This window comes from Solanum dulcamara, chromosome 8 (assembly GCF_947179165.1).
Source record: "Solanum dulcamara chromosome 8, daSolDulc1.2, whole genome shotgun sequence".
In the NCBI taxonomy this organism is placed as follows: domain Eukaryota; kingdom Viridiplantae; phylum Streptophyta; class Magnoliopsida; order Solanales; family Solanaceae; genus Solanum; species Solanum dulcamara.
The window spans coordinates 72,908,332-72,934,679 of NC_077244.1; the positions used below are offsets into that span (position 1 = coordinate 72,908,332).

Sequence of the window (26,348 nt, forward strand, 5' to 3'; positions counted from 1 at the left end):
GGACAGTGAGGATTTATGTAGTTAATCCCTGCTTTTGTTTGGGATTGAGGTGTAGCTGTTTTCACTTCATTAAGCAAGATACTGTTGTATCATATTCTTTATTGTTGCAAAAAGTTATATAAAAAGTACTAGTCCAGTTTATTATGTTGAGCCAATTTCAAGCATAATCTGGTTGAATCCCTTATGTAACAACTGTTTGTTTGGTGTCAAGGAAATATTTTCCTTTTACTTTCTTCTGGGTTTTGTTTATGCGAAGTGTTTCCCTGTTTCGTGACATAGCTTGGTGGTTGCTTCAGATAACGTTTACTTTCATTTGTCTATGTAAGTATGGCAAGAAGAGCTCGTTTCCTGCAATCTGCTAAGTTTGGTTGTGTGTATTTTTGGAAATTCCTCCTCGTGGCTCCCTCTCTAGGGAAAGAAATCAAGTCATGAACTTTCTGAATGTACCCTAAGTTACTTTCTCAAAGAAATATATTCCCACTATGGACTTATTCATTAAACATAACTTGAAAGCCTAAAATATGTGAAAATTCCAAAGTATGCTATTTCATTTCCACTCTGGAAGAACTAACCTTGTTTGGTAAATTGTTAAAGAGTGTTTAATTAGATTGAATTAGCAGTATAGTGTAAGAAAATACTAAAGTTACATAGTTCAAAAGTAAGTACTAAACAGCTTGAAGAAGATACAATCATTTGTCTAAAGGAAAAAGCAGCCATATTTGCATATCCAGTTAGAGTTGGTGTTCCCTTAAACATTTTATATTTTATAGCAACAAGCAGTTAAGAGACAATTAGACAAAGAAGAAACAAGCATTGGCACTGCAATTTGATATTTCCCAGAACACATGTATTCTCTTATAAAAACATTTTTCTAAACGTTCACCCAAAAAAGGAAAGAAGCTGTAAATTTTATTTTCTACAAGAACTATTTCCTCGTGTAGCTGAAAATTCGGGCAGCAGATTTCATTCGCTGAATTAGTTTACCAGTTTAGCTGGTTTTACAGTCAATTAAACTTTCCAGGAGATGGCAAGAAGCATACGCTCACAGGCAGATAAAGAATTGATATCCACAAAAAGAAGTTAAATGCTTTGGAACAAGCAAGACCTTGTTGGATCAAGCCTAAGCAACTGCAGCCATTGGAACTGATTTAGTTAGTTGATCGGTAACAAACCCTCTTGACTGCACGAACGATGTCTTCAATCTGTATCAGAAAGTTCAAACACATCAGGAATGTGTTCGTATGAAGGAAAACATGGAACAACTAGTTTCAAATGCAATTCACCAATAAAATATGGGAAGAAATATTCTCCATGAGCTACTCAGTTATCCATTGTTTTGTTCAGGTACATACTGAACTCTGGTAACTTGTTCCAACTACTCTCAATTTTTTTCTTAATTAGACTGATATACCGGGAGACATGTTGCACTATTCCATCAGTCAAATCAATTAATCAACTGTCTCAATTTCCAAAGTTAGTTAAGATCAAGTATACAAAACATTGCATTCATTCAGCTGTATCCTGATCAATTTCAATACTAAATAATGTCTTCCAAAGCAAGGTAGAGGTTTTTTAAATCTAACTATTATCCCTATATGAATATACAAGTCTGTACTCAAACTAAGAAAATTCCTGTCAAACACTGATCCAGTTTAAGCATAATAAATACAAGTAAAATTTTATTTCCAACGATCTGCCTATATGGATCTTTTGCTTCCATTATATTCTTAACTAAATCCACATTGAATCTAAGAAATTGTATGTCTTTTGACATAACTTCATCCATGTGAATTTAGGTTTATTTCGTCTTCTTTCTATAACAGTCAAATCATTGAAGTACCTCACCGACAGACCGGTACATATTAGAGGTCCAAATAGGACAAGATCAAACTATCTCAGGCGTTCTCTCTTTTTTCTTTTAATCAATTAAAGTGAGATGTGCTTCATTAATTTGCATCCACGGGATGCTGATAATAACAGCAGCTGAGCAAACATATTAGCTACTGCACATGGTTTGTCTGATCTCTAAATATAATCAAGTGGCTAGCAAAATAAATGAATTAGAGTATGTCCATTTGTGTTTAGACCAACAGAAAGGTCACTAAACATCTATCCTCGGGGATTCCCTCATTTTATCCTGTATGTGTGATACTTGCACCCTATGTAGGATGTGATCATTATTTATCATTTCCAATCTTGTATAACCACCTATTCATCTTATCATCTGCATTTCTACAACACATATTGCTGTGCCTATATGTTTACTCTCAAATAACATGGTTCATGGACAACCTTTTTGTAGAACTTGCACATTTCATTATTTGACAAATAGTCAGAATTTATCTACCCTGAGCTTGGACCACTAAATACTTACCTATCAGTTGTCTTATATGACATAAAAGAGAAGTCATTCTTGGATGTTCTAGGCCAATTGATCCTAATATGTTCTTTTTTCCTGAGTGCATCAGACCCTAATTCAACATGATATAATCATCTAGAGACACCGGAGAGTTCCAAGCTCAACCACATGCAGATCATTTATTTTTTTCATCCAGTTAATTTCTATATGTACCATTCTATCACAATAACCATACCTATGTTACATGGATTTGTTTCTGATAGGTCTCCGATACATGTGTGTATATCTGGTCCTGATATGACCTGTTCTTTCTTCTAATTTTTAATGTACTTTCAAGATTCTTGAAATACCCATGCAATACATGCATTTGAGTTTCGACATATGTACATCAAGACAGGGAAGATGAAGGATCTACGAAATATAAGGTCATAACTAGAATCAAATTAAAATTTATAAACTATCAAAGACCTAACAAAACCACCAATTTATGATTAAGTAAAATATAAAAGCCAAATTTCGGAGAACCAAGGAAAATATTTGACTACAGACCTGTGGAACAGCCAGTCTTTCAAGATTTGCTGCATATGGCATAGGAACATCAGCACCTGTTATCCTCTCAACTGGTGCATCAAGATACTCGAAGCTCTCCTCAACCACAGATGCACTAGTAAGATTAGGAAAATGTAATCCGGTAAGTTTCATTGATGTCAAAGGAGCTTTACCTTGTCAATCAAAAATAAAAAAGATAACAAAGGAGATCAAGTTTTTTTTTGCAGAATTGGTGGAAGGAGAGGACTTTGGGTTGGGGTGAGTGTGTTAAGTTCTAAGACTGTTAGAAGAGAGTAACCAGATCTCAGCGCCAACACCATGTTGCGGGAATCCTTCTTCAACAGTTACAAGTCTGTTGGTTTTCCTCACAGATGCATTAATGGCAGGTCTATCAAGTGGTCGGATCGAGCGCAGATTTATAACCTGATTACAGAAGAGAAATGAGAAGTGAAAAGCAGGAACTTTTTTGTGCTTACCAGTATAAAAGCAAAACTAGATATGAACTCAGGAGTCATACCTCAGCATTAATTCCTTCCTTGGCAAGAATTTCAGCAGCCTATAAAACTTTAGATGTCATTACGCATAGAATTGCACAAGTAAGCTAAAGAGAGCATCATACTATATATTTTTTTTATGCATCTAACATCAAATCCAAGCGATATTATCTCTTGTGGAATTCCCCCTCTAGCAGACTAGTGGATCGCAAGCTGTATGAGACTATGCTTTGTATTTAAAGTGCTTTTGCACTAGGATCTAAAACTTCAGCAATTACGAATCAACAATTGTTTTTGAAGAAGGAGAATGAATACTTACTACTTTAACACAATCCAAGGCCCAACATGTTATTTTACTCATCCAAAAATAGTTTAACACAAATCAAGACACAAAATATAAAAGCTAGCTTCTTAAAACCAGTCAAATTCGAGCCATCTAAGACTCCTCAGATCAGAAGAAATTCTGTCCAAACTGAAAGGTAATTAAATGAATCACACTTCAAATCTAAACGTTGTCACATGATTCATGACTTGTGATAATAGCCCTCAAATCCATCAAGCAAAAAAAATCTTAAATTCAAACAGAATTGCTATTAGGTATAGATATCCTTCTACTGTCATGTGCTTCATTGGTGGGAGACAATTCTGTTAATTGATATACTCGAATCCAATAAACACTAATCACCCATTTTATAGAAACCATCAAAAGTTTGTCACGGAGGATGATGCTGGAACTCATGCAGAAATGGTCCAAACAGTACTGCTAAGGAAAACTAACACAAACCTTGAGAGCATAGCCAACCATCTTTGAGAAGGCAGTGATTGTCACATCCTTCCCTTCGCGTTCTATCTGTCAATGTTTGTAAAGTAAGGAACAATAGCCCATAAGATGATACAGAAAAAACAATGTAATATACGTGAATGAACTTGCCTTAGCTTTTCCGATGGGGAGAGAGAAACTAGAATCAAGAGCTTCAGCTGAAACAGGGAAAGACTCACCATATCTGCATCATGAAAATCAAGTGACGAGGTTACATTTTGAGAAGGAATAAAGAAAACAACATTTTGGATAACTAAACCCATAAACTCACAGCAATTCATTTTCCAGAAACACAACAGGATCGGGATCCCTGATAGCAGCTTTGAGCAAGCCGCGAGCATCTTCGGAAGAGTATGGAGCTAGTACCTTTAATCCTGGACATGCACCATACCATGCCGCATAGCACTGCAAAAATATTAAAAGAAAGGACCATGGAACTTTATCCAATATAAAGCTTGCAATACACGTGCATGCACGCCCGCGCACGCACACACACTGAGAGCTGAAGCTTGAAGATAATATCAATGTCAACTAATAATTGACTGAAACAACGCAATAAATTTAAAAGATATGCAGATGATGCTATAGGACCGAATTTAAAAGTTCACGAGATACATTGACAAAGACAATTTGATTCTTACATTCCTCCCTCATTTCTTTGACCTGCATTGACATCTTTTATTATCTCAGGTTTTTTGTCAGAGCACTCCGAAAAGAAGGAGAAAAGGCGATAAAGCTTTTCTTTCTCACAAAAGTACCGAAAGAAAAAGAAAAAAAAAACTTTTATTATCAAAGATGAAGTCCTGCCCTCATCAAAATTAAGTTTCCTTCCATCAGCAAGATAAGCAATATTTCTACCCATAAAACAATGAACGTCATGAATAAAATTTTAAAACATGTACATTTGAAATTCTTACACTGAATAAAAATGGGAGAATTAGGGCGCACGACTTAAGAATCATTCAAGACTCAGGAAATAATGCAACTTAGTTGTAAAATACTGAAGTTAATCATAGTGACTTGCATAAGTCATTAGTGCAAATACTGTTTCCAATAATCTTTGGCGAAATGGTCCTAATTTTCTTATAGACACTCCCTGATAATTTCCCGAGAAAAAAAATGACCCTTGTTATTCTTGACGGCTCTCAGAATTATTTATTCAACCAAAGTTCATCAAACAGAAAAGATCTCAGCCGTATTCACAGACCTCTACTTATTTTGTAACCTTTTTAAAGACTAATTTTTACTAGCAATGTTGCTATATCAATCACTTTGTGGATAACAAGCCTAAAAATTAGCCTTTCCAGCATCAGGTATGGAACCAAACTATCTGCATATGACTAAATATATTCAGAACGTTCGGCATGCAGCAGGGAAGTGGTCTGATCAGAATACAAAACACCCTTATTCACATCTAGTGCCTCACCAGTCACCAATCCTGTAGCCAAGTTATCTTGCAATGCACCAGGTGTTAGTTAAAAACCATCTCCCAGTCTACTAATATACCCATACCATGTGCCATCTATATAAGATTATTAACTAAAGCCAACAACTTTAAAAACAAATCCATTCAAAACCAGAAAGAAGAATATAAAAAAAATCTAGAGTAACAGTTCTGTGTAATTTTGCTATTTGGCACCAGTTAAGAATAAACTCCAATAGTGAGTGTGGCTAGCACATCATTACTACCAACCTCAGAGAAAGACAAGATCAAATGTTGAACTGTTGAAGGAAACCCAACAGCAGCACCAACAAACCGCAGAACACCACATTTTCAGTTCATAAACATACCTGAGAGTGTTGGGCACCAACACCAGCTGCAGCACCATTAGGACCCCTGAAAACAATGGGCACAGATATCTGACCAGCAGACATGTAGTTTGATTTTGCAGCAGAATTGATAATATGGTCAATTGCCTGCAAAAGTTGGGGATAATATATCATGCATGTGCACAGGGTTAAAATTGCATAAACCTTAGCCTCAAGAAATCTTGTCAACATAACATGATCTACATAAAAAATGTAGTGACTTCGTGAGAAACCACCACCTATGTGCTTGACACATTTGCAGTCGGGAGATGTCATTGTTTGTAGCAAGGGGAAGAATAGGATGCAGATGCGAAGTTGGTCAGGGAGATAACAGTTGGAGGAAGAAATTTTTACCTATCTGCAAGGGAAACAAGCTCCGCAAACAGTTGGCCACTACATAGTTGATCAATAGCCATTTACAGTCCCCATCTATTTCCTAGTTTACATTGAGGGGGGGGGGGGGGGTTGACACTACACTTCAGAAACAAAGCACTTGTCCTACTGGCTGTTGTTATTTTTAGACCATGATTTCTATGAGTATAACACAAATTTAAGCATGGAAGTCATCTCATCTACATTTTGTTTAATTACTTGGTTTCTAGTGACTGCAGTAGTAGCTGCAACTTACCCCTCCCACCCCCCGAGACCTCTTAGTATTGTGTTTGCATTTAATTCAATCAGCTCATTTCAAGAAGACAAGGAAAACAAAAAGTTACACCATGTTATAAATATTAACTAGATTCCAAACATACACGATCAAAATTGTTTGCATGCTTTGCTTAATTCATCATTCTTAGCATGACCTTATTAATGGGTACTGTGAACTCATTCATACATAAAATACATACGGGAATTTTTCAATGACATTGGCAGATGATATCACATACTTATGTTCAAGGTAAGAACAAATAGATCAAAAAATATTAAGAAGATTAAACAAGAAGTCTTCGTGAGATCAGAAGTTCAACCTGCATGGAAAAGTTGAATGTCATGAATTCGATTATGGGCTTTAGACCATAGTAAGCTGCACCAACTCCAATTCCAGTAAATCCAGCCTAGGAAAGAATGAAAAATGGTTTGAGCGCTTTATTATGTATGTTCGAGAAAAAAAAGGAACAGCAACAGTTTCATAATTGAAGCAGCAGGAGCAACCTCAGTAATTGGTGTATCGAGAACTCTTTGGGGACCATATTTATCTAGAAGCCCCTTTGTAATCTGAAAAAAAGAAGCAGCTCATGCACTTAGTAAATGATTTCTCATTGCAAAGGGTGCCAATAATAACACAAGACTTGAAAAACTTGTGAAAAGAACCATTTCTTACCTTATAGGCTCCCTGGTACTCACCAACCTGAGCAAACATAACAGAGATTAAGATTTTTGTACTTTATAAATAATGTAAAATAACACAAATGAAGACTAAATGCAAAACATTAGTAGTGACAGATATTAGCAATAACAACAAAACAACTACCTTAGCAACAATAACTATGCCTCAATCCCAAACTAGTTAGGGTTGGCTAATATTTGCAACAACACCTTACAACAGGACAACCATGCCTCAAACCAAACTATCAGGTAGACTATATGAATCCTCTATCAGTTCTACTCTCTGTGGGCGTATTTTACAGGTAACATTTTCATTTTAGAATTTTAAACAAAAACTTTGATTGTACCTCTTCCCCCATAACGAAGACCTTAGGATCCGCAGACATTTCTTCATCTAGAGCTGAATTTAATGCGTCACGCACTGTCATCTACAAAGAGATCAAATTACTCCACAATCAACATCAGTAAACATCAACCAAATGTATAGACCAACAAAGTCAGATAGAAAGGGGGAAAAAAACCTCTTTAACTGCGGAAGAGTAAGTTCTAGATGCAAACACTCTGCTTCCCACCAAGAACTTGTTCTGTAATGGTAAATCCAAATTCACCATTTAAATATACAAAATACACCTCAAGAAAAAAAAAACATTCAGATACTGCAATTTATCCTCACCAAATCAGAAATCCTTCTGCTAGCCATTGTTCGACCTATAATTCGAGACATGTCTGGTCCTTCTTAGCTAAAATTCAAAATCGTAATAATAAACACAAAATATATAAGTCAAATCTGCTTGAGTAAAAGCAAATGCATCTACGCAAACTCATACATTGATCAATACATCTATAGTTAGTAGTAGTAGATACCAATAATCTCAACAGATCACAAAAACTCGATCTGGAAATTAGTTATTACAGTAGTTGTATTATTTGGGCCCGTCTCGTGGTGGCAGGCGCTAAAAGTAAAGTGGACAAATTCGATTTTCCTATTTACCTTGTTAATGGCGGACGATTATGGGGCCCGAGAGCAAAGCTATACAAGTCTGTCTCCTCTCTCCCTTTGAACGCCCGATAATGTTGTCCGCGGAATATGGCTGCTACCAACCAATATGAATATTTAATCATTCGAAAATTTACATATAACAACAATACAATATATAACAACAATCCAAAACAAGTTATTAGCAGCTCAGTTGGTTGATTTTAAATTTCTTTTCCATATTCCTCATTTTCTTCCTTTTGGTTTTGGGCTCTTGGGACTTCTGAAGGGTTGGACATGTAGATATGTAGCATTGACTTATGAATTTTATTTCTTTTTCTTACTCTGTTAAGTACTACATTATTGAAATCCATACAGAAAAAAAATTAAAAAAAATAGGTGAGTGACCAAGATAACACACTATTACTAGCATAATCAATTAGTTCAATCTTATATGATACCAATAGAGTATTAATATACCGACAGAGTATCACAGAGAATTAAGCTTAATCATATATGATACTGATAAAGTATCACAGAGGATTCTTTCATAACAGTGATGTTGATGTCATCATGATGTCATGAACGAAATTACAAGGGAAAAAGTGGGGTAAGAAGGTAAATAGTTTGGGTTATGAGTTTAATTAAGGATAAATAGTTAAATCCAATTTGAGTAAATAGTTTCACAATTGAGTCTATTTTGTGTAATTTTCCCTTATATATACACCATATATATAATATAATTTTTGTATAGTCAGTGTATATTTCATGTATAGTCAAATTATATTCAATTTTTGAAAGTATCATAATGTATATTAAGTGTATAGCTCATGTATAAATAATGTAAATAAAATATAATTATATTTATTATAAAATAATTAATTTCTTATATATATTTAAAATTGTCGTAGAATAGGTGACCGAGAGGTCCAATGGGCCAGGGATAAAATTGTAGCGGTCCGCACATGGGAATTTCAGCACCTCACCCAAATACATTTTGTCATCCCAAGTGGTGCAACGTATAGTTTTCACTTTTCAGTTCGTTTCGATCCTTTTGCCAAATCAAAATCAATGAAAAACAAGGAAGCTAAGACGTCAGCACAAAAGATTTGTTGAAGCAACTAGAATAACTAGGATAATTGTTAGGTGGACGAATAAAATGAAATTGCATACTACTCCCTCCATTTCATATTAAGTGAATTTTTAAGAAATTTTTTATTGTTTAAAATAATTGAATTGTTTAAAGTTCAACATACATATTTGAAACTTTTTTTCATATTTGCCCTTTCATTTATTGAAGTTTTATATTTGTTAGGAGATAAATCACACTACTTGCAAAATTATATTTATGATTTTACAAAGGACAATAGTGGAAAGTACGGTTCAAATTATGTTTTGAATGTTTTTCTTAATATATTTGTATTGCCTCACAAATATGAAATGGAAGGAGTATAGAATACTACTCTTATACCAAAATGATAAATATATATTACATTGAACGTTCTAGCTAAACAACTAGAAATATATATACATCAGAGGAAGGAAATTAAAACAAAATACACAGAAGAATATTTAGTTTACAAATAAATTCAATTATATATCTCAAATTCACAATAAATGAACCCTTTTATAATAGAAATTATTATTATTATTTCATAGAGAGTCAAAAGAGGAGGAATGCACAAGAGAAACAAAACAAAGCAATGTGTAGAGGTGTTTTAATAATTCCCCTTCAGCATGCCATATGATAGATCAAGAAGCTACTTTATGATGATATTGATGAGTTGATCGAGTTGAAGAGTTAGATGATGATCGAACATTCAACAAGTTCTTTGGTAGCACATTTCTAAAAGTACTCCTCTTTCTTATTTCCTTCTTCTCTTCCTTTTCCATCGACGGTTCCGACTCCGACTCCGAATTCTGTGCAAAATTGTCAATTTTATAAGTTTAATAGTACACTATATTCGAACTAATGCGGCACCATTCGAATTTCAAGAGTCATATGAGTTTTCGTTTGACCATGATGTTTTCATATGCCTTTTAAACATTTTGAATATATCGTTAATTATTATGACTTCTAATATTTTTTACGTAATTTTAAAAATGTATGAGTATATTTAATTATTTCAAGAAACTTAAAGATCACATGTCAGAATTCACAATCAAAATTTAAAAGTTTGATTCTCAAAAATCGACTGATGCCACATAAATTAAAATAGAAAGGATGTTCAGAATTTGGAACCCAAATTTTGAATAAATTACATGGACAGACGTTGCTACCACTTCTAATTTAGCAATTTTAACATCTCTGCCATGATAAGGTATGCAAGAAATGTAGTCAAAACGAGCAAGGTGTTGATAGAACTTTAATTAATTTGTGTATATACTTCTCCAATTTAACCTTTACAAATCCACCATGCTATGATGGAATGATCAAAATGTTTTACATCTTTTGCAAATAAAATGAAATTGGCAAAAACAGTAACAAAAAAAAAAGAGGGGGGGGGGGGGGGGTTAGGGGTTTCCATAATTGATAATCTTATTAAACAACGAAAATTTATACATTTATTCATTTTTTAGCTATGAATTTCTTGGCTAATTAGTTTTTCTCTAAAAGAAATAAAGAAATAATGCAAAAGAATAGAATTAATTGTGAAAATCACATGCACACCTTTGTTGGTGATATGGTAGTTGCAACTGGGGTAACGTCCTTCAAGCCAACCTTGTTATAACCTGCATTACGCAATTATTATGAAAAAAATTGTTAACCATCGTAAAATTAATCAATTTTCGATAAAGTTATCTTTTGTATATTGGTACACATACCGTCATCCTTGTTGTTTGTTTCAACATCCTTATCGGTGAAATAAACCCTAAAACTGGGTGAACTAGGGAAATCATTATCATCCTCCTCACCAACACGAACCTTATTAATCGCCCTTTGATCATCGTCATTACCATCCTCCTCCTCCGACCCCTCTCCTTCATCTTCATGTAGTCTACCCCTTTCATCATGTTTCTCCGCCTCCTCAACCATTGTCTTTATTTTCGCCACCCTTTTTTCGTCATTTTCTTCTTTAGATGCCTCGGGGTTGACACAATTCAAATTATTAACATCACATTTTGGAACAGAAATTGAAGGTCTATCATCATTTTCAGGCATCAACAACATTGGTTCTTTCTTTGGAGGGATGAATTTGGTTGATTGCTTCTTTCTAGTGGGGAAATTAGGGAGAATTGATCTGTTAGGTGTGGCGACGCCATTGGCATCTATTTTGGAAACGCCACAACCCATTCTAAGAATTCTGTAAAAGGGCATTTCAATTCCTTCCGCCCCCAAAAATAAAAAGGAATTGGAAGGCAAGGCCTAAACAAATGAAAAAAAAGGAGAATCTAATAAAGGTCAAAGCAAAATTTAAATTATCCCACTCCATTGAATATACCAACCAACATTTGCATAACATGTGTAATTTTTTACATATATTTTTGTCAGTCCATATAGTAGGGTAAATTACAGTACTATGCATGCATTTTTTAATAATATGACTCAATTGTAGATAAATCCTTATATATTTTTAAATTAAACACTTATATCCTTTATGATAGAGAGAACCTGGCCTAAACAAATATAGTCATCCATCAGTGATCAGTTATTGAAATATTAACTTGGTGATATTTTCACTATCCAGCTTCACCAAATTCCCCAATTGGGACCGGTTACAAGGCCCACGATCGAACCAGTCTGGGCCTTTAGACAACCCTAATCTAGAAAATGACCGAGGGCGTCGATATACATTATATCCAATAGGTATAGACATATTTATACTACTTTATACGAGTATTATTAAAAATGTTGTAATCTATTCTATATTTTGGTGCTATTAGAAAGGGAAAGAAAAGGTGAAGGAAATTGAATTTGTTTATATAATGTATTAAAATTAATATAATACCTCGAGATCTGATATGTAGCTTAAATTGATTCATAAGAAATTTTGTCAAAATACTTTTAAAACGACTTATTTCTTGTTTGAAATGCTATAAAAAAAAGGATAATTACGTCACATGGCCATTCGGCAAAAGTAATTACCAAAAAAAGGTCATTTGCTGTATAGGAATGTATAGTCAGTGTATATTTCATGTATAGTCAGTTTTTGAGTGTATCATAATATATATTTAGTGTATAGTTTATCTATAAGTAATCTATATTGTATAGTCAATATATACTTTCTGTGACTTTTGACAAACTATATTGTATAGTCACTATATATTTCCTATAATTTTGGCTATTTTTTATGTAAATAAAACATGGTTATATTTATTGTAAACTAATTAATTTATTATATATGTTTGAAATTGTCCACCCAAAAAACTAAAACTTGATAAGAGTCGATCATGTTGAGTTATGATACATTGTTTGATCTATTTTCATTTCAGTCCGAATGACCCACTATTTAATAACTCGATGCTAGTAGCGAACTAGCGTGGTGGAGTCGATAGCCAGTCCAACAATGTGATCGATACAATGAATGGGCTATTCTCACTCCTCGACGGGAAATCAACTTAGAAAAGATTATACAAATTTCATAGTGTTAGGAGTTAATTATATCCAATCTCTACTCTTTTTCAAATTACAAAAATTCCTTAAATTTGATGGAATTTGGATGCAACCCAAAACATCCTGATACATCACATAAAGTGTTGTATCTGACCGTGATGTATCAGACTCATATATTGCGTAAAGTGATGTCTCCAAGAATAGAAAAGAATAGGGATTTTTATAATTTTTTCAAATGGTAGAAAATTTTAGAGAATATGGTAAAATAAATTGTGTATTGATGTAATTTTTCCATGGGAAACTTACATAAATATACAATATTAAAAAAATATTTACCATCTATAGCAATAAAAAAATAATTTCACTAAACACTTATAATACATTTATAATACAGTTTTAATACATATTGCAGAGAATTATTTATAAAACATATATAATATAAGTTTTATAGATGGATAATACATTTATCACATATTTTAATAGACTTATAATACATTATGTCAGTTTTTTACTACACAAACATAATATATATTTTAAAATACTTATAATATATTTATATTGTATGCATAATTCACTTTTAATACAAATGTATATTTATCATAATATTGCTATGTATTACTATAAATTATAATAAATAAAAAATACCGCTATAATTAATAATTAATTTTTAAAAAGCACTTAATTAAGTAATTTTTCCTTTTTCCATCAAGGCTAAGGACGCTTAATGGGCTTAGAAGTCCAAAACTTGTTAAACTTATGGGCTAATCCAACACAACTACTCAACTATCGAATTCTAGTTCATCTTCCGATTTCAATCGGTTAGGGTTTTGCAAAAACTTCAAGTCCATAAAACTTCCGTCTAACCGGAAAAATCACTAGATTTCCTCCGTCAAAGTTCCCATGGATCCTTCAGTTCTTCAGTCCCCAGAATTACAGAATCTTCTCACCGTGAGTTTTTCAAATTCCGTAGATTGTATATCTCTGTCTATGCACACTTATGCAACCACATTTCTCTAATCCATTCGGCATTCCATTTTGTTCTGGACGATTACTTGAGTTGCTTTAGTCAAATAGCTTAAAATGGGCACAGTGCTTAATAATGCTTCATTCTGACTTTCTGTAATTATTGATCTGGTTAGTTGAGAAATTGGTTCCTTTTGTTTTTCTCTTTGGCTTAGATTCATAAAGTCTTCTTTTTTGTTAGAAAAGATAAAGCAGTCACCTGGAATAATCCTCCAACATGAGGTGGTACTATAGAATAAAGGGGAACCAAAATTTGACACAGTTTAGTTTGTGATTTTGATCCACTTTTTCTTTTGACCTTAGTAAAGCATTAAGATGACTGGTAAGATTGTATATGCTGCAAATTACTATAAGGAATGGATCTAGAATCACCCAAGAGTTTCTATGAAGCGGTTTGAATAAATTTTGCAGCTTATTAAACTAGTAAAAAGTTAATTTTTTGTGCTCATTTATCTTATGAAGCCCCTTTGAATGAATTTGCAGCTCTTAAACTGGTGAGAAAACTTTTGAGCTCGTTTATCTTTATCGCTGTTTGATCTTTTGCTACATGAAAATTCTATTTGCTAGTTATCTTTTTGCTCGCGGGATCGCTGATTATGTCCCAAGTCTTGTGTCATCAGTCTACGTCATCCACGAGGAACTTGGGTACCATCTTGGAAAAATCATGATTCGTTAAAGTTGATCTTAACTCATTATTTTTGGAATTTACTTTAAGTGCTTAATGAATTATTCTTTAATTTTCTTTTCACCAGAATCTATATTCTGAAGTTAATTTTCGTGCTGCAATATTTTGAGGTCTGTTGGACACAACATACTAGTAAAATAGGATTCTTAATCATGTTTTGCCTCAAGAATTTATATTTTTTTTCCCCGAATAACAGTTTATTACAAAGCTTCTCCAGCTACTTCTAAACATTTTTTCCTCATAACGTCAGTAAATATGCTCAATGAAATTCACACGTAGCTGTTAACCATTCCCTGCCTCTTCATAACAATACATATCTGTGAAGATCGTTCTGATCTTGTTCATTGCCTTTTCCTCTTTTGCCATATTAGGCTAAGAGATTCAGAGTGCTTTGGAATCTTAAGCTAAGAACCTTGTATCCCTTATAGTATTAGAGTGGATATTCCATGACTTGGAATTGCTTGATTTAATTAAGTTGCCCCTCCTGGTGTTGAGCAATGTATAAAACATCAGTTCCCAATTAACTGTTGTGTTTTGCTTTTCTTAATAGCCTTAATTTTTCTGATATGGTTAGAGTGTCTTCATCTCACTATGTTTTGCTCCGCAATTCTTAATTTTCTACAGCAAGAGAAAGAAAGGGCCATGATCAATGAAATGGTTGGAAAGCTTACAAGTGCTTGCTGGGATAAATGTATCACTGGAACACCTGGAAGCAAGTTCAGCTCCAGCGAATCTAGTTGTCTAACCAACTGTGCACAACGCTATATGGAAATGAGCCTCATCATTGTCAAACGATTTCAGAACATGCAGTGAAGAACGATTAGCTGCATTCCTTTGTGCCAATGAAAACTATGACTACTAACCGCAGATGGATGCCATCTCTCATTTGGGATTTTGTAGTGTAGATCAATAAATTGAATATTTATGTTGTTTTTTGGGCGGGAAAAAGCATAAATTTCCTCCTGAAATTGTATCGAAAAGTCAATTACACACTTAAACTATCATAACGGCTTATTACACACTTAAACTATCTAAAAGTGAAACTATTACACATCTGAACACATAACATCATTCTCATAGTATGTGGTGTATTATACTCGTTGTTACCTGACACCATGTCATCGTCACGTGAGAAATTATAATTTTTTATATATATTTTTTTTCTTTATTAATTAACTATAGTTTATATTAGTTAGCTCTTAATTAATTATTAACTATCCATTCAATTTTTTATATATTTTTTATTTATTATTAATTAACTTTTCTTTTATTAACTATATTTTATACTAATTAGCTCTTAATTAATTATTAATCACTCATCCGATTTTTTATATTTCTTTTTTTTCTTTATTAATTAACTTTTTTTTATTAATTATATTTTATACTAATTAAATTCTAATTAATTATTAACTACCCATCAATTATTAACCACTCATCCGAATTTTTATATTTCTTTTCTTTATTAATTAAGTTTTATTTTATTAACTATATTTTATACTAATTAACTCTTAATTAATTATTAACTACCATATGATTTTTTATATTTTTTTCTTTAATAATTAACTTTTTTTTATTAACTATATTTTATACTAATTAACTCCTAATTAATTATTAACTACCATATGATTTTTTATATATTTTTTTTTAATAATTAACTTTTTTTTATTAACTATATTTTATACTAATTAACTCCTAATTAATTATTAACTACCATATGATTTTTTATATTTTTTTCTTTAATAATTAACTTTTTTTTTATTAACTATATTTTATACTAATTAACTCCTAATTAATTATTACCCACCCATCCGATCCCCCCTCCCCCCCTCCCAAGACCCCAATCGTCTTCTCCACCAAAATGGATAGAATTCTTCTTCTTCTTCTTAATAAATTTTGAAAGAAAAAAAAATCAAGATTCAAAATGGGGAATAAATAGAGGTGGGTGTAAAGAAGAAGAAGGTAGGTGGGTGTGAAGTAGAAAGGATGTGGGGTGGGGTAATTTTGTTTTTTAATTTTTTTTACATTAATGTGTTTTGAAAGAAAAAAAAATCAAGATTTAAAATGGAGTAAATGGAGGTGGGTGTGAAGAAGAAGAGGGTAGGTGGTTGTGAAGAAGAAAAGATGTGGGGGTGGGTGATTTCGTTTTTTTATTTTTTTTACTTTACAGAATTTGACGCTTTTTTTTTTGGCCACGTCAGTTGTAGGGGGATAATAGTTTCACTTTTAGATAGTTTATGTGTGTAATAGATCGTCATGATAGTTTAAGTGTGTAATTGACTTTTTAATACAATTTCGGAGGGGGGGGGGGGATTTATGCATTTTCCCTTTTTTGGGCATGAAATGTCCTAAACATGAATGGAAAATCTTGAGATGCATTAGGAATTTGTTAAATAACTTATTTTTGATCTTTTTTCCTCTGAAAGTCTGAATATAATCTAAAACATCATAGTCCTCTTCATCCCATCCAACGACCAAACAACGGTTGCTAATGGAGGGCATTCAAGGAAAATGGAAGACGTAAAGTATACCTTTTTACCTTTCCTAATATTGCCTTCTTATGTAAGACATGTTTAAAAATTGCCCTGAAGATTCTCTTTCAGCGTTATTGTGAGCCACTTTTCACCCTTACAAAAAACTAACCATGTGTTTCTCTAGAAAACTTTTCAAGTCGTGGAGTGCGCACATCTGGAGCAAAATGGTGTTACCAAGAGTATCTATAATTCACATATCTGATAACTTGAGGCAATTACCCAAAAAAAGAAGAGAAGGGATGAAGTAGAATAGAATATGTATTTCACAATATATCACATGTAACAGTTGGAGCTATTACTGGTAAGTTTTTTTTTTTTTTTTTTTTTTTTTTTTTCAGATTAAGCTCATTTCAAAGAACTTTCAACAAAAGAAAACTAAACGTAGAAGGAAAATAGAATTATACACACAACAGCACACCCCCTCAAGGATAACCTGATCCCGTCGATTAACGGGATGGACAGGATCATCCTTTGGCTTAAGATCTCTACTTGTCAGTTCTTCTACAATAATTTAAACAGCATACAGGCCAACTACAACTGCTGGTTGTCAATCCGGTAAGCACTATCACTGACAGTAGTCCGATTAGACTCTCCAATTTCAGATGCCATGGCAATTACATCAGGCGGTATATTCAAAGTTCCACTTCTTCTTCCCCAACTAGAGCGCCTAGGATGTAGGATACTACGCCCTTCAGCCAATGTGGTGTTGCTTAGCTCTGGGGATGCAGCCAAGAGCTCTTCATCCTTATCTAAATGATTATCATTTCTAGGTTGTCCTTCAAAATCATCGGTTCCTGTTGCAGTCTCATGCCAACTTGGCTTCCTTCCCATTTCTAAGTCGCTCATTGTTTTCTCCAAGTTCGGACTAACGAAACCACCAGCCACATCACGAGCTGGTATCCCAGGTTCTCTCTGCACTCTGTCCCTGAATCTGTTCCTGGAAGGAGCAATACTGGTGCAGAATATCTCTAAGAAGTTATGGATTACACCTTTGTCAAAAGGATTGATCCGCCGATCATATCGATATCTAAAGTTCTCATACGTCGACTGCAAGCAGATAGAAGACTCAAGTGTCAAAAACATCAAGTAATCTAATCCTATAAAATCGAAAGACTTCACGAGTTTGAATCACTTAGAGAACTGAATAAACAACGAAAAAGAAGGGAAAACATCTGAAAAACTGCAGCTGTCAAGAAGAATATATTACCTGGTTTGTGCCAATAAGATAAAGATGGAAGACAGACAGGCCACCAACAAACCAGACTGATATGAATGTATAAATGATTAACACAATGGAGGCAGGAGTCTTGGCCATTGCTTTCCAGACGGTGGTCTGCTCACCATCCATGATCCTTCTAATATAGACCCAGCAGAAGCCATGGACATATAAGCAAAGAAGGGTTGTTGAGGATACAAACATGAAGAAGAAGCGGTAATTCCTCTGCACCACCAAACAGAATGTAGTTCAATTTAAGGGCTAAAACATTTCACTCAGAAATTTTGTATGAAATCGCTTACAAAAGTAGAAGCTATGATCAGACTAGGAAAATCATTTCCGACTTAAAGACCTAGATGTCCTTTATCAAAAAAAAAGGGAGACGACCAAGATGTTCTACCAGGATTAAGTGAGGAGAAGATGTGCAGATAACATTGCAAATGGAAAATATTTTATAAAAATAGTGTTTGCTGGAGAAACATAAAAGAACAGAAAACAAGAGGAGTCATCCGCCACTCAAATCACTCAAATCTTTAATCTTAAATATTTAGCAAGTAGACAATTTAAAGTTGATATACTTGATCATTGCAAGGCTTCTTGTTTGACCAGAAAACTATAAAGTATCTTTTTGCCAATACCCCAAAAAAGAGGATCATATACTTAAGAACTAACTTGACTATGAACTGGCTGGTGTTGTTAACCTAAAGAGTGCATGGATGGGAAAAGTTCATGACAGATTCACAGTTGGTCAAGTGCCATTCTAGCTTTAAAACCTTTCAAGAGAAGAATCTAATGACTCAAAACATTTTCTTGAGGAGGCTTTATGGATTCAAACAGAACAAAGAGGAGAAATGATAACTGACTGAAATCCTTTTGGGACGACAAGCAAACACTGCAATGCAGGACCACTGTTACTCATGAACATAAAATAAACTGTGTACGTTGTTACGTGCAGATATCAAATCATTCAGAACTCAGAATCCAAGGCATCTTTCGGGCAACAATTAAAGTATGATCCACAAAGGGAAAAATTACAAAACCAATTGATCACAAATCAAATAATGAATAATCATCACAAATTATTGATAAATACAGAACTGCCAACAATTGGAATAATTTTTATTTTTTTTCAGAATACTGCCTCCTGAGAAGTTAAAGAAGTGATGAAACTAAATAAAATAGGAATATTCAGTGCATGTGTTACTTATAAATTAAGAAAAAAAGAGGGAAGACCATCCATGCTATGCAAAGATATGCTTTTTGAGAGGAAAATAAAACTGAAAAGAGATTAACATATTGTAGGGCCCAACTGCAAAGCGGAAAAGATTTTCAGAGATTAGAACTCACCAATCCAATACATTGCCCAACCCAGGGACAGTGATGGTCAAATCGTTCCACGCAGTTATTGCAAATTGAACAGTGAGAACAGCGTGGAGGCCTATACAGCATGCAGGTATCACAATATTTGACTTTTACAGTTATTCCATTGACGTTCACGTCCTTGATGCGGGGTAAACGTAATTGTGGAGTTTGACCAGGACCAGTTTGAATACTTCCTTCAAAGTTCTCTAGCTCTGGAGGATGAGGATTGCGAGGAATAATACCAGGATCTCTTGCAGATGTCAGTAGAAGCAGGACTAAGACCTTTCAAAAAAAATAACATTATTACGTTCTATTTTGACTCATGAATCTATAATCTCTCTTGGCCATAAAATTAAAGTTCAGGAAACAACCCAATTAATAGTTCCTTTATGTTACAGAAATTAGCAAGAAACATCAGAAATCCTTTACGTAGAGAATTCTTTTTTCAAACGAAGACAGAAGGTCATCTGTATTAACATAATACTAAGGGAAAACCAGAAAGCAGGTCATCCACTTTCGTGTGATATCCAAGAAATGAAAATAAAACTGCAAGAAACTAGACACATTTTCTAGTGCAGCGAAAAATAAAGGAATATACAAACTTCCATCACCACATCACTCACTATCAGATGTCCCAAATAACAGCACTCTTCTATTTTTCGTCCCCCCACCCCACCCACAACAAGCTTTTTCACCACCATCATATGTATATCATGGTTAGAGATTTCCTCTTTTTTTTGTTGAAAGGAACCATGATTAGAAATTTCTGTTCTTCAAAAGTGCTTAAATCCACCAACAGTCCAACATAGTTACAATTAATGGAAAATCCACACGTACTGAAGGCAAGTTAAAATCTGGCAAATTAGCAACAATTTTCTGTCTTTATTTTATTATCTCTTGAGAATAGATGAAAAACCAACATGGTCTCCATACAAAGACTTTCACTTTTGTTTCTAAAGTAAACTGCAGCACATCTTCCACTTTTTATTGGCCTTACTAAGTGCCTCTGCTTTGTGCAGTCGATTTCAAAATTTGATCCAGAATGCATTGGATCAAGTAATTTATGAAACAATATCCATCTTTGTTTAATTGCAACTATTTGTTTAGTTCAACCAGAAAAATTGGCAGAAGATTGACTCGGTCCTTTGAACCCAACAGCATCTTCAAAATATAATCTGCATTGTACATAAAAAATACCCAACCTCTTCCAACCAACTAAGCATGCAATGCCCTTTTTTTCTTCATAACAGTGGTTTATGGGATGCTCTGACCATTTTATATGTTTGACATAATTATTCATGCAATCCACATCTTATTACAAGTATGTACTCAATCCATATAGCCTGGAATTGATAAGATAATTACAAGGAGAATTCTTGTTAAAAAGAATTTGTGCACTAATGGATATGGAGTATCTAGGAAAGGGTTAGGTTGGTTGAGCAATGGACTGCCGAACTGAGTCGATTACCAGAGGCATCTAAATAGACTAGAACTAGCGTGTAAACTTAAGCCATTAGGCATGCTCCAGACCACCTACTGATGTTTTAGAATGTAAAGAGTAGATAGTAATCAAAAGAACAACAATCCTGGAAGTTTCTCCTCATATTAATCAAGCTGCAATGTTAAGCAATGGCAAGATCTCTTGCAGTTAGATCACAGTTAATAAATCATAACAAGCCAGTCTTTTTGACACATTATCAACATTTACAATTAGTGTGCAAATGAAACTTGTTTTTGTTCATGAATCACCAAACTTACTTTAATTCCCAAACTGAATGAAAATGCAAGAAAGAAAAAGGAACAGCTAAGTAAATAACACAGTATTTACATAATAAGAAAGAATGTATAGTCAAGTGAGCAGGAGAAACTACTCGTAGAATTCCATTATCTGAAAATGATCAAAAGGCACAATACTTGCTTTGATTCCACCAGCTAAGACAGCCAATATAACCATAAAATATTTGAGGGATATACAGATTTTTGAAATCATGCTTACAGAATATAAGCTTAGTTTCCAAAAAAAATATAAACACTTACATATAGTGTAAAAACAACAGCTACGACCATGATAGACCACCCCCAATGACCAGCAAAGTCATCTACAAGTTTCCTCGCAACAAATATGCAAAACACAGCAACTGGGACAACTATAAGGAAGATAGTCATAAAGAGCGATCTCACATCAGGCCCAAATATGAACCTTCCTTGAAGACAAAATTTCTGCACAATCGAAAGGCAATACTTAAATTAAGAGAGAGCAAGCAAAATCGCGAGATGTGCTAATTAAAACAGCCAAAAATGCAAAAAGAAAAGAATGTCAAGATTTTAGCAATAAACAACAATATAGCTAATTGTGATAACATGCTAACTATACATGTTACTCTTTATGACAAAAGGCAATGTCAGTAAAGTTCCAATGTTCCATTAGCAGTAAAAATTTTGACTTAATGTATTTGTAGGTACCTATTTATATTTTGTTTTGCACAAAATTCTGGAAATAGATAGTATAGAACTTTCCTTTTTGGGGTTGCTTATGTTTTTCTCCCCTTCTTTGATAAGTTGGAGTAGCTTATGGTTTTTATTCCTTTCTTTCCCTTCATTCTTCAATAACTTGGGGTAGATTAGTCTCCAAAAGAAAAAACCTGAGGTAGCTTATGGTTCTGGTCCATTAGGTCATTTAATTTTTTATTTTTTTTATGACCGCTGTGTCCGCGCCAGCTTTCATGCACCTTGACTAATACCACGAGATATCTACCACCTCTCACCAGCAACAGGTACCGAATAACTCTGTCCACCAAGGCAAGAACAGATGGCAAGAATGACCTAGTGTTTTTGTCTCCGCTGGGATTTGAACCTTAGACCTCATGGCTTCATTCACCACTAGGCCACACTCTTGGGTGCTTTAATTTTGTTTAGTAGTAGTTCGTCTAGATGAGGAGAAGATTTTGGGGTCTACAAGGACTGCCTCAGTGTTTATTCTTTTTTCCTCCTTAGAGAGTCGGAAGAATACAAAATTTTGCAATAATTCAGAATTTCGGAACAACTTCTGATCTCCAGAGAGATTCTTAAGTTACTGGAACAACTCTTACAACTTTTTTTCCTGTTACTTTTGATTTTTGGGTTGTAATCACTTGTAGAGACCTCAATAACTACATTAGGTACCTGCTACCTACCCGCACAGTTACAAGGTACCTTTGTCCAACAAGTCTTAGGCAAATGAAAAGAAACCACAAAGCATTTTTGTCTCTACAGTCTACTCGCATTTGCACCCTAAACACATATGGTTTTTAGACCACTAGAGGCTAGACCATATCATCGGATGCAATCTCAATCATATACTAACTCTTATCTACGTAGAAGTCTTATCACTCAATAATTCGCTACCCTAGCTGCAGGGGATTTTTCCTCAAAATGCACAACCTAGCAAGATCATTTTCCATCTGATACTGATTTTAAGTTTCTTATTCCCATTTCTCAATAAACTTAATTAGCTCAAACAGACTCTTATCTCAAATCCAAACGGCATGTCATCATAAACCTCTGCTGAACCTCATTTCACTCCCAAAATAAATTGAAAAAATGAAACAAAATACTATCTCCTGACTCTTGTGTATTCTTACAGGTAGATAATAGATACTTAGTAAATGGATTAAATGTCAGGTGGCACCACCTGAACTTACAGTCTAATGGTACCAGTTTGAGTATTCCACAAAATAAGTATGGGTTCAATTCTGATTGTCCCTTTCCCCTTGCTTGATCTCCTAAGTGACAAAAGAGAATTTAAAAGATGCCAGGTGCTTAATGCTTGTGGTTGACACAGAAATGGTAGAAAATAAAAGGTTAAGAACAGAGGTTACAATACAAAATTGCCATCAAAAACTTGTTTTTGAAAGCTAAAATCTACTCCGTGAATTACAAAACTAATTCAAAAATATGGACTATGAATAACTAGTTCAACAGCCTATTCAAATAATCTGAAAACGAAGGAAATAATGAAATCAAAAGTACAGTAGATATCAACTATCTCGAGCAATTTAGAGATCAAAATTATAAATCGATTCCACTAAATCCGAGAATTCAATCACCAAACTCCTACAATAAATTGAGAAAAAATTAAGCAGAAAAAACACAATACCACATTCATAATCATTATAAAACCTAAAATATGGAGGAGCATAGAAAAGCAACTCGAATACTTACATTGCTTCCTTTCCAGGTCTGATACGTCCGGGGAAACGCCGTATTTTCAACAGCGCCACCTTCGGAACCCGTACTCCTCGGCGGAGCGACTCCATTCATATCTTTTTCTCTCTGTAACAATCTCTCAAGAAAAATGAAGAAAGTTGTACAATATGAATCGGGAAAAGGTCAATGAAAAGAAAGCAAAAAAGGAAAAGGGAAAAAGGCAGCTTTTTATTTGTTTATTTTTTCTCTATAACTTTTATTATTACTACTGCTTCAGTATTTCTTCTATTTTGGGTTCTTTGCAGGGTTTTTTTGACTGGAAATTTGGCAAATGGCAAAACGTTGACTACATCAGCCACGAGGGAGAATGGCGTCAGAGCACGGCGACACTCCCGTGGTATAATGAGGAGAGTGGATTCTTTACAGCAGGTGGACGGACGGTGGCGGCGTTAATTGTACAGAGATTTAAAAAAATATATCAAAAAATTGTTTCATTATATATTGTGCTTATTTTTTCACTTCAATTCGAAATTAAATTTTTTAAGTTTGAAAAATTAATTCTAATCACCTTTTTTATATTAAAAAAAAGATTCTCGCAAAAAGCTATGCGAGCTGGATCTATACATTAATATTTTGAGGATTTTTGGACAAATGAATTGATAGTTAGGGATGACATCACTTGTCAAAATTATTGCTAAACAATTTTTGAAAAAAAACATTTTGCGTTTGTTAGTGTTTGAGACACTTCCATCTTTTTTATATTAAATAATATATATTTTTATTTTTTTTTTATTTTTTTTATCTTCATTTTAAAGGACGTTTACGGTATTTCCACACTTTTTCTGTAACTCGAAACTAGCACTCCAACTAAGTTCCAATCATTATCTTCAATTTAATTTAAAATATTATTCAAATATTACCTAATTCGTGCCAAAATATCAACTAAAATTGGAGCACGAGGAGTGAGTGGCAATTGAAATGATTGAAGGCAAGTATTTTAGATTGTGGAATTAAGTGGGGGACAAATTATGGAATTGCCAACCCTTTCTCTCTCCAAAGTCCCATTAGTACCAATATTTTACTATGGTGTGACACTGGTGAAGGTTAAACCAACTAAAAATGATTTTTGGTGTGGAAGTCATTATTATAAATTGTCGCATCGTGAATATATGAAAAAATTGGAATCATCAATTTAACCAATATCACAATACAATTCCAAATTGAAATTGGTAAGTCGAGTTTTCCTCCAAATATAAAATTTGGATATGCTCATATGCATAAAGAGACAGAAGAACAAAGAGATGTGTCATTAATCATATCCAATAAGCTAATATTTTCATTGAGGTATATATCTATTAGAGGAAATAATGATTTTAGTCTCTATGTTATTGTATAATTCTAATTTTAGTTTTTGTGTTATTTGATTATGCACATTTAATCTTTAATTATTTGAAGTGTGCGATTTTGATCCCTGGAGTTAACAAAAATTAATTATAAAAGAAAAGAATAATGTTTTGCTAAGGAATAAAAAACAGAACATAGAATATTTGAATAAAATGAAGCTACAACAACAACAACAACCCAGTGAAATTCCACATCGTGGGTCTGGGGAGGGTAAAATGTACGCAGACCTGACTCCTACCAATGTAGGACGGCTGTTTTCGAAAGACCCTCGGCTCAATAGAAGCATAGAAAAAAGTGAGACAAAAATATTAAAAGTAGATAAGTAGATAACGAAAATGGTCCAAACAATAGTAAAATCAAAGCACCAAAAAAATAGTAGTAATTGTTAGATAATAACATAAATAACATAAATAACATAAGATAACATAACATATATAACATACATAACATAAATCAGAGTACAAGAAATCATAGTGCATTAATACGCCTACGGATAAGGGGAATAATGTCATTATGTACTAGCCCTCTACCCTAATGTGTGTCCTCCACACCCTCCTATCTAAGGTCATGTCCTCGGTAAGTCGTAAATGCGCCATGTCCTGTCTAATCACCTCTCCCTAATATTTCTTCGGCCTACCCCTACCTCTTCTGAAACCATCCATGGCCAACCTCTCACATCTCCGCACTGGTGCGTCTAGGACTCCCTTTTTCACATGCCCAAACCATCTTAATCGTGTTTCACGCATCTTGTCTTCCACCGAGGCCACTCCTATCTTATCTCGAATAGCCTCATTTCTAATCTTGTCGCTCCTGGTATGTCCACACATCCATCTCAACATCCTCATCTCGGCAATTTTCATCTTTTGCACGTGGGAGACCTTAACTAGCCAACACTCCACCCCATATAACATAGCTGGTCTAACCACCATTTTGTAGAACTTGCCCTTAAGTTATGGTGGCACCTTCTTGTCACATAACACACCGGAGGCGAGCCTTCATTTCATCCATCCTGCCCCAATACGATGTGTGACATCCTCGTCGATCTCTCCGCTAC

The 26,348-nt window shown here is 34.0% G+C and overlaps 4 protein-coding genes across 5 annotated transcripts; 1 reads left to right on the forward strand and 3 right to left on the reverse strand.

Annotated features, from left to right (window-relative positions):
* Window positions 1-811: 811 nt before the first annotated feature.
* LOC129899597 (pyruvate dehydrogenase E1 component subunit beta-1, mitochondrial-like) lies at window positions 812-8,637 on the reverse strand. 2 transcript variants are annotated; one of them, XM_055974604.1, is made up of 15 exons: window positions 8,349-8,637; window positions 8,031-8,097; window positions 7,879-7,941; window positions 7,705-7,785; window positions 7,353-7,379; window positions 7,184-7,246; window positions 7,000-7,086; window positions 6,014-6,139; window positions 4,494-4,627; window positions 4,334-4,406; window positions 4,187-4,252; window positions 3,426-3,464; window positions 3,207-3,331; window positions 2,909-3,023; window positions 812-1,202 (listed from the first exon to the last, which is right to left on the reverse strand). In XM_055974604.1, exons 2-15 carry the CDS (start codon window positions 8,079-8,081, stop codon window positions 1,149-1,151), a joined length of 1,104 nt encoding a protein of 367 aa, XP_055830579.1. In that variant the 5' UTR covers window positions 8,082-8,097; window positions 8,349-8,637; the 3' UTR covers window positions 812-1,148. The 2 variants fall into 2 exon arrangements, with proteins under 2 accessions (XP_055830579.1, XP_055830580.1); XM_055974605.1 differs by lacking the exon at window positions 8,349-8,637 and adding an exon at window positions 8,222-8,313.
* A 1,146-nt stretch (window positions 8,638-9,783) lies between these two features.
* LOC129901029 (uncharacterized) lies at window positions 9,784-11,802 on the reverse strand. Its single transcript, XM_055976134.1, has 3 exons — window positions 11,160-11,802; window positions 11,005-11,066; window positions 9,784-10,253 (listed from the first exon to the last, which is right to left on the reverse strand). The coding sequence occupies exons 1-3, from the start codon at window positions 11,650-11,652 to the stop codon at window positions 10,086-10,088; spliced, it is 723 nt and encodes a 240-aa protein (XP_055832109.1). The 5' UTR covers window positions 11,653-11,802; the 3' UTR covers window positions 9,784-10,085.
* A 1,847-nt stretch (window positions 11,803-13,649) lies between these two features.
* On the forward strand, window positions 13,650-15,551 carry LOC129899896 (mitochondrial import inner membrane translocase subunit TIM8-like). The gene is made up of 2 exons (XM_055974896.1): window positions 13,650-13,836; window positions 15,221-15,551. The coding sequence occupies exons 1-2, from the start codon at window positions 13,789-13,791 to the stop codon at window positions 15,407-15,409; spliced, it is 237 nt and encodes a 78-aa protein (XP_055830871.1). The 5' UTR covers window positions 13,650-13,788; the 3' UTR covers window positions 15,410-15,551.
* Window positions 15,552-17,342: 1,791 nt separating this feature from the next.
* Window positions 17,343-24,402, reverse strand: LOC129900661 (probable protein S-acyltransferase 7). Its single transcript, XM_055975677.1, has 5 exons — window positions 23,906-24,402; window positions 21,743-21,925; window positions 19,691-19,987; window positions 18,335-18,568; window positions 17,343-18,174 (listed from the first exon to the last, which is right to left on the reverse strand). The coding sequence occupies exons 1-5, from the start codon at window positions 24,002-24,004 to the stop codon at window positions 17,659-17,661; spliced, it is 1,329 nt and encodes a 442-aa protein (XP_055831652.1). The 5' UTR covers window positions 24,005-24,402; the 3' UTR covers window positions 17,343-17,658.
* Between the last annotated feature and the right edge of the window lie 1,946 nt (window positions 24,403-26,348).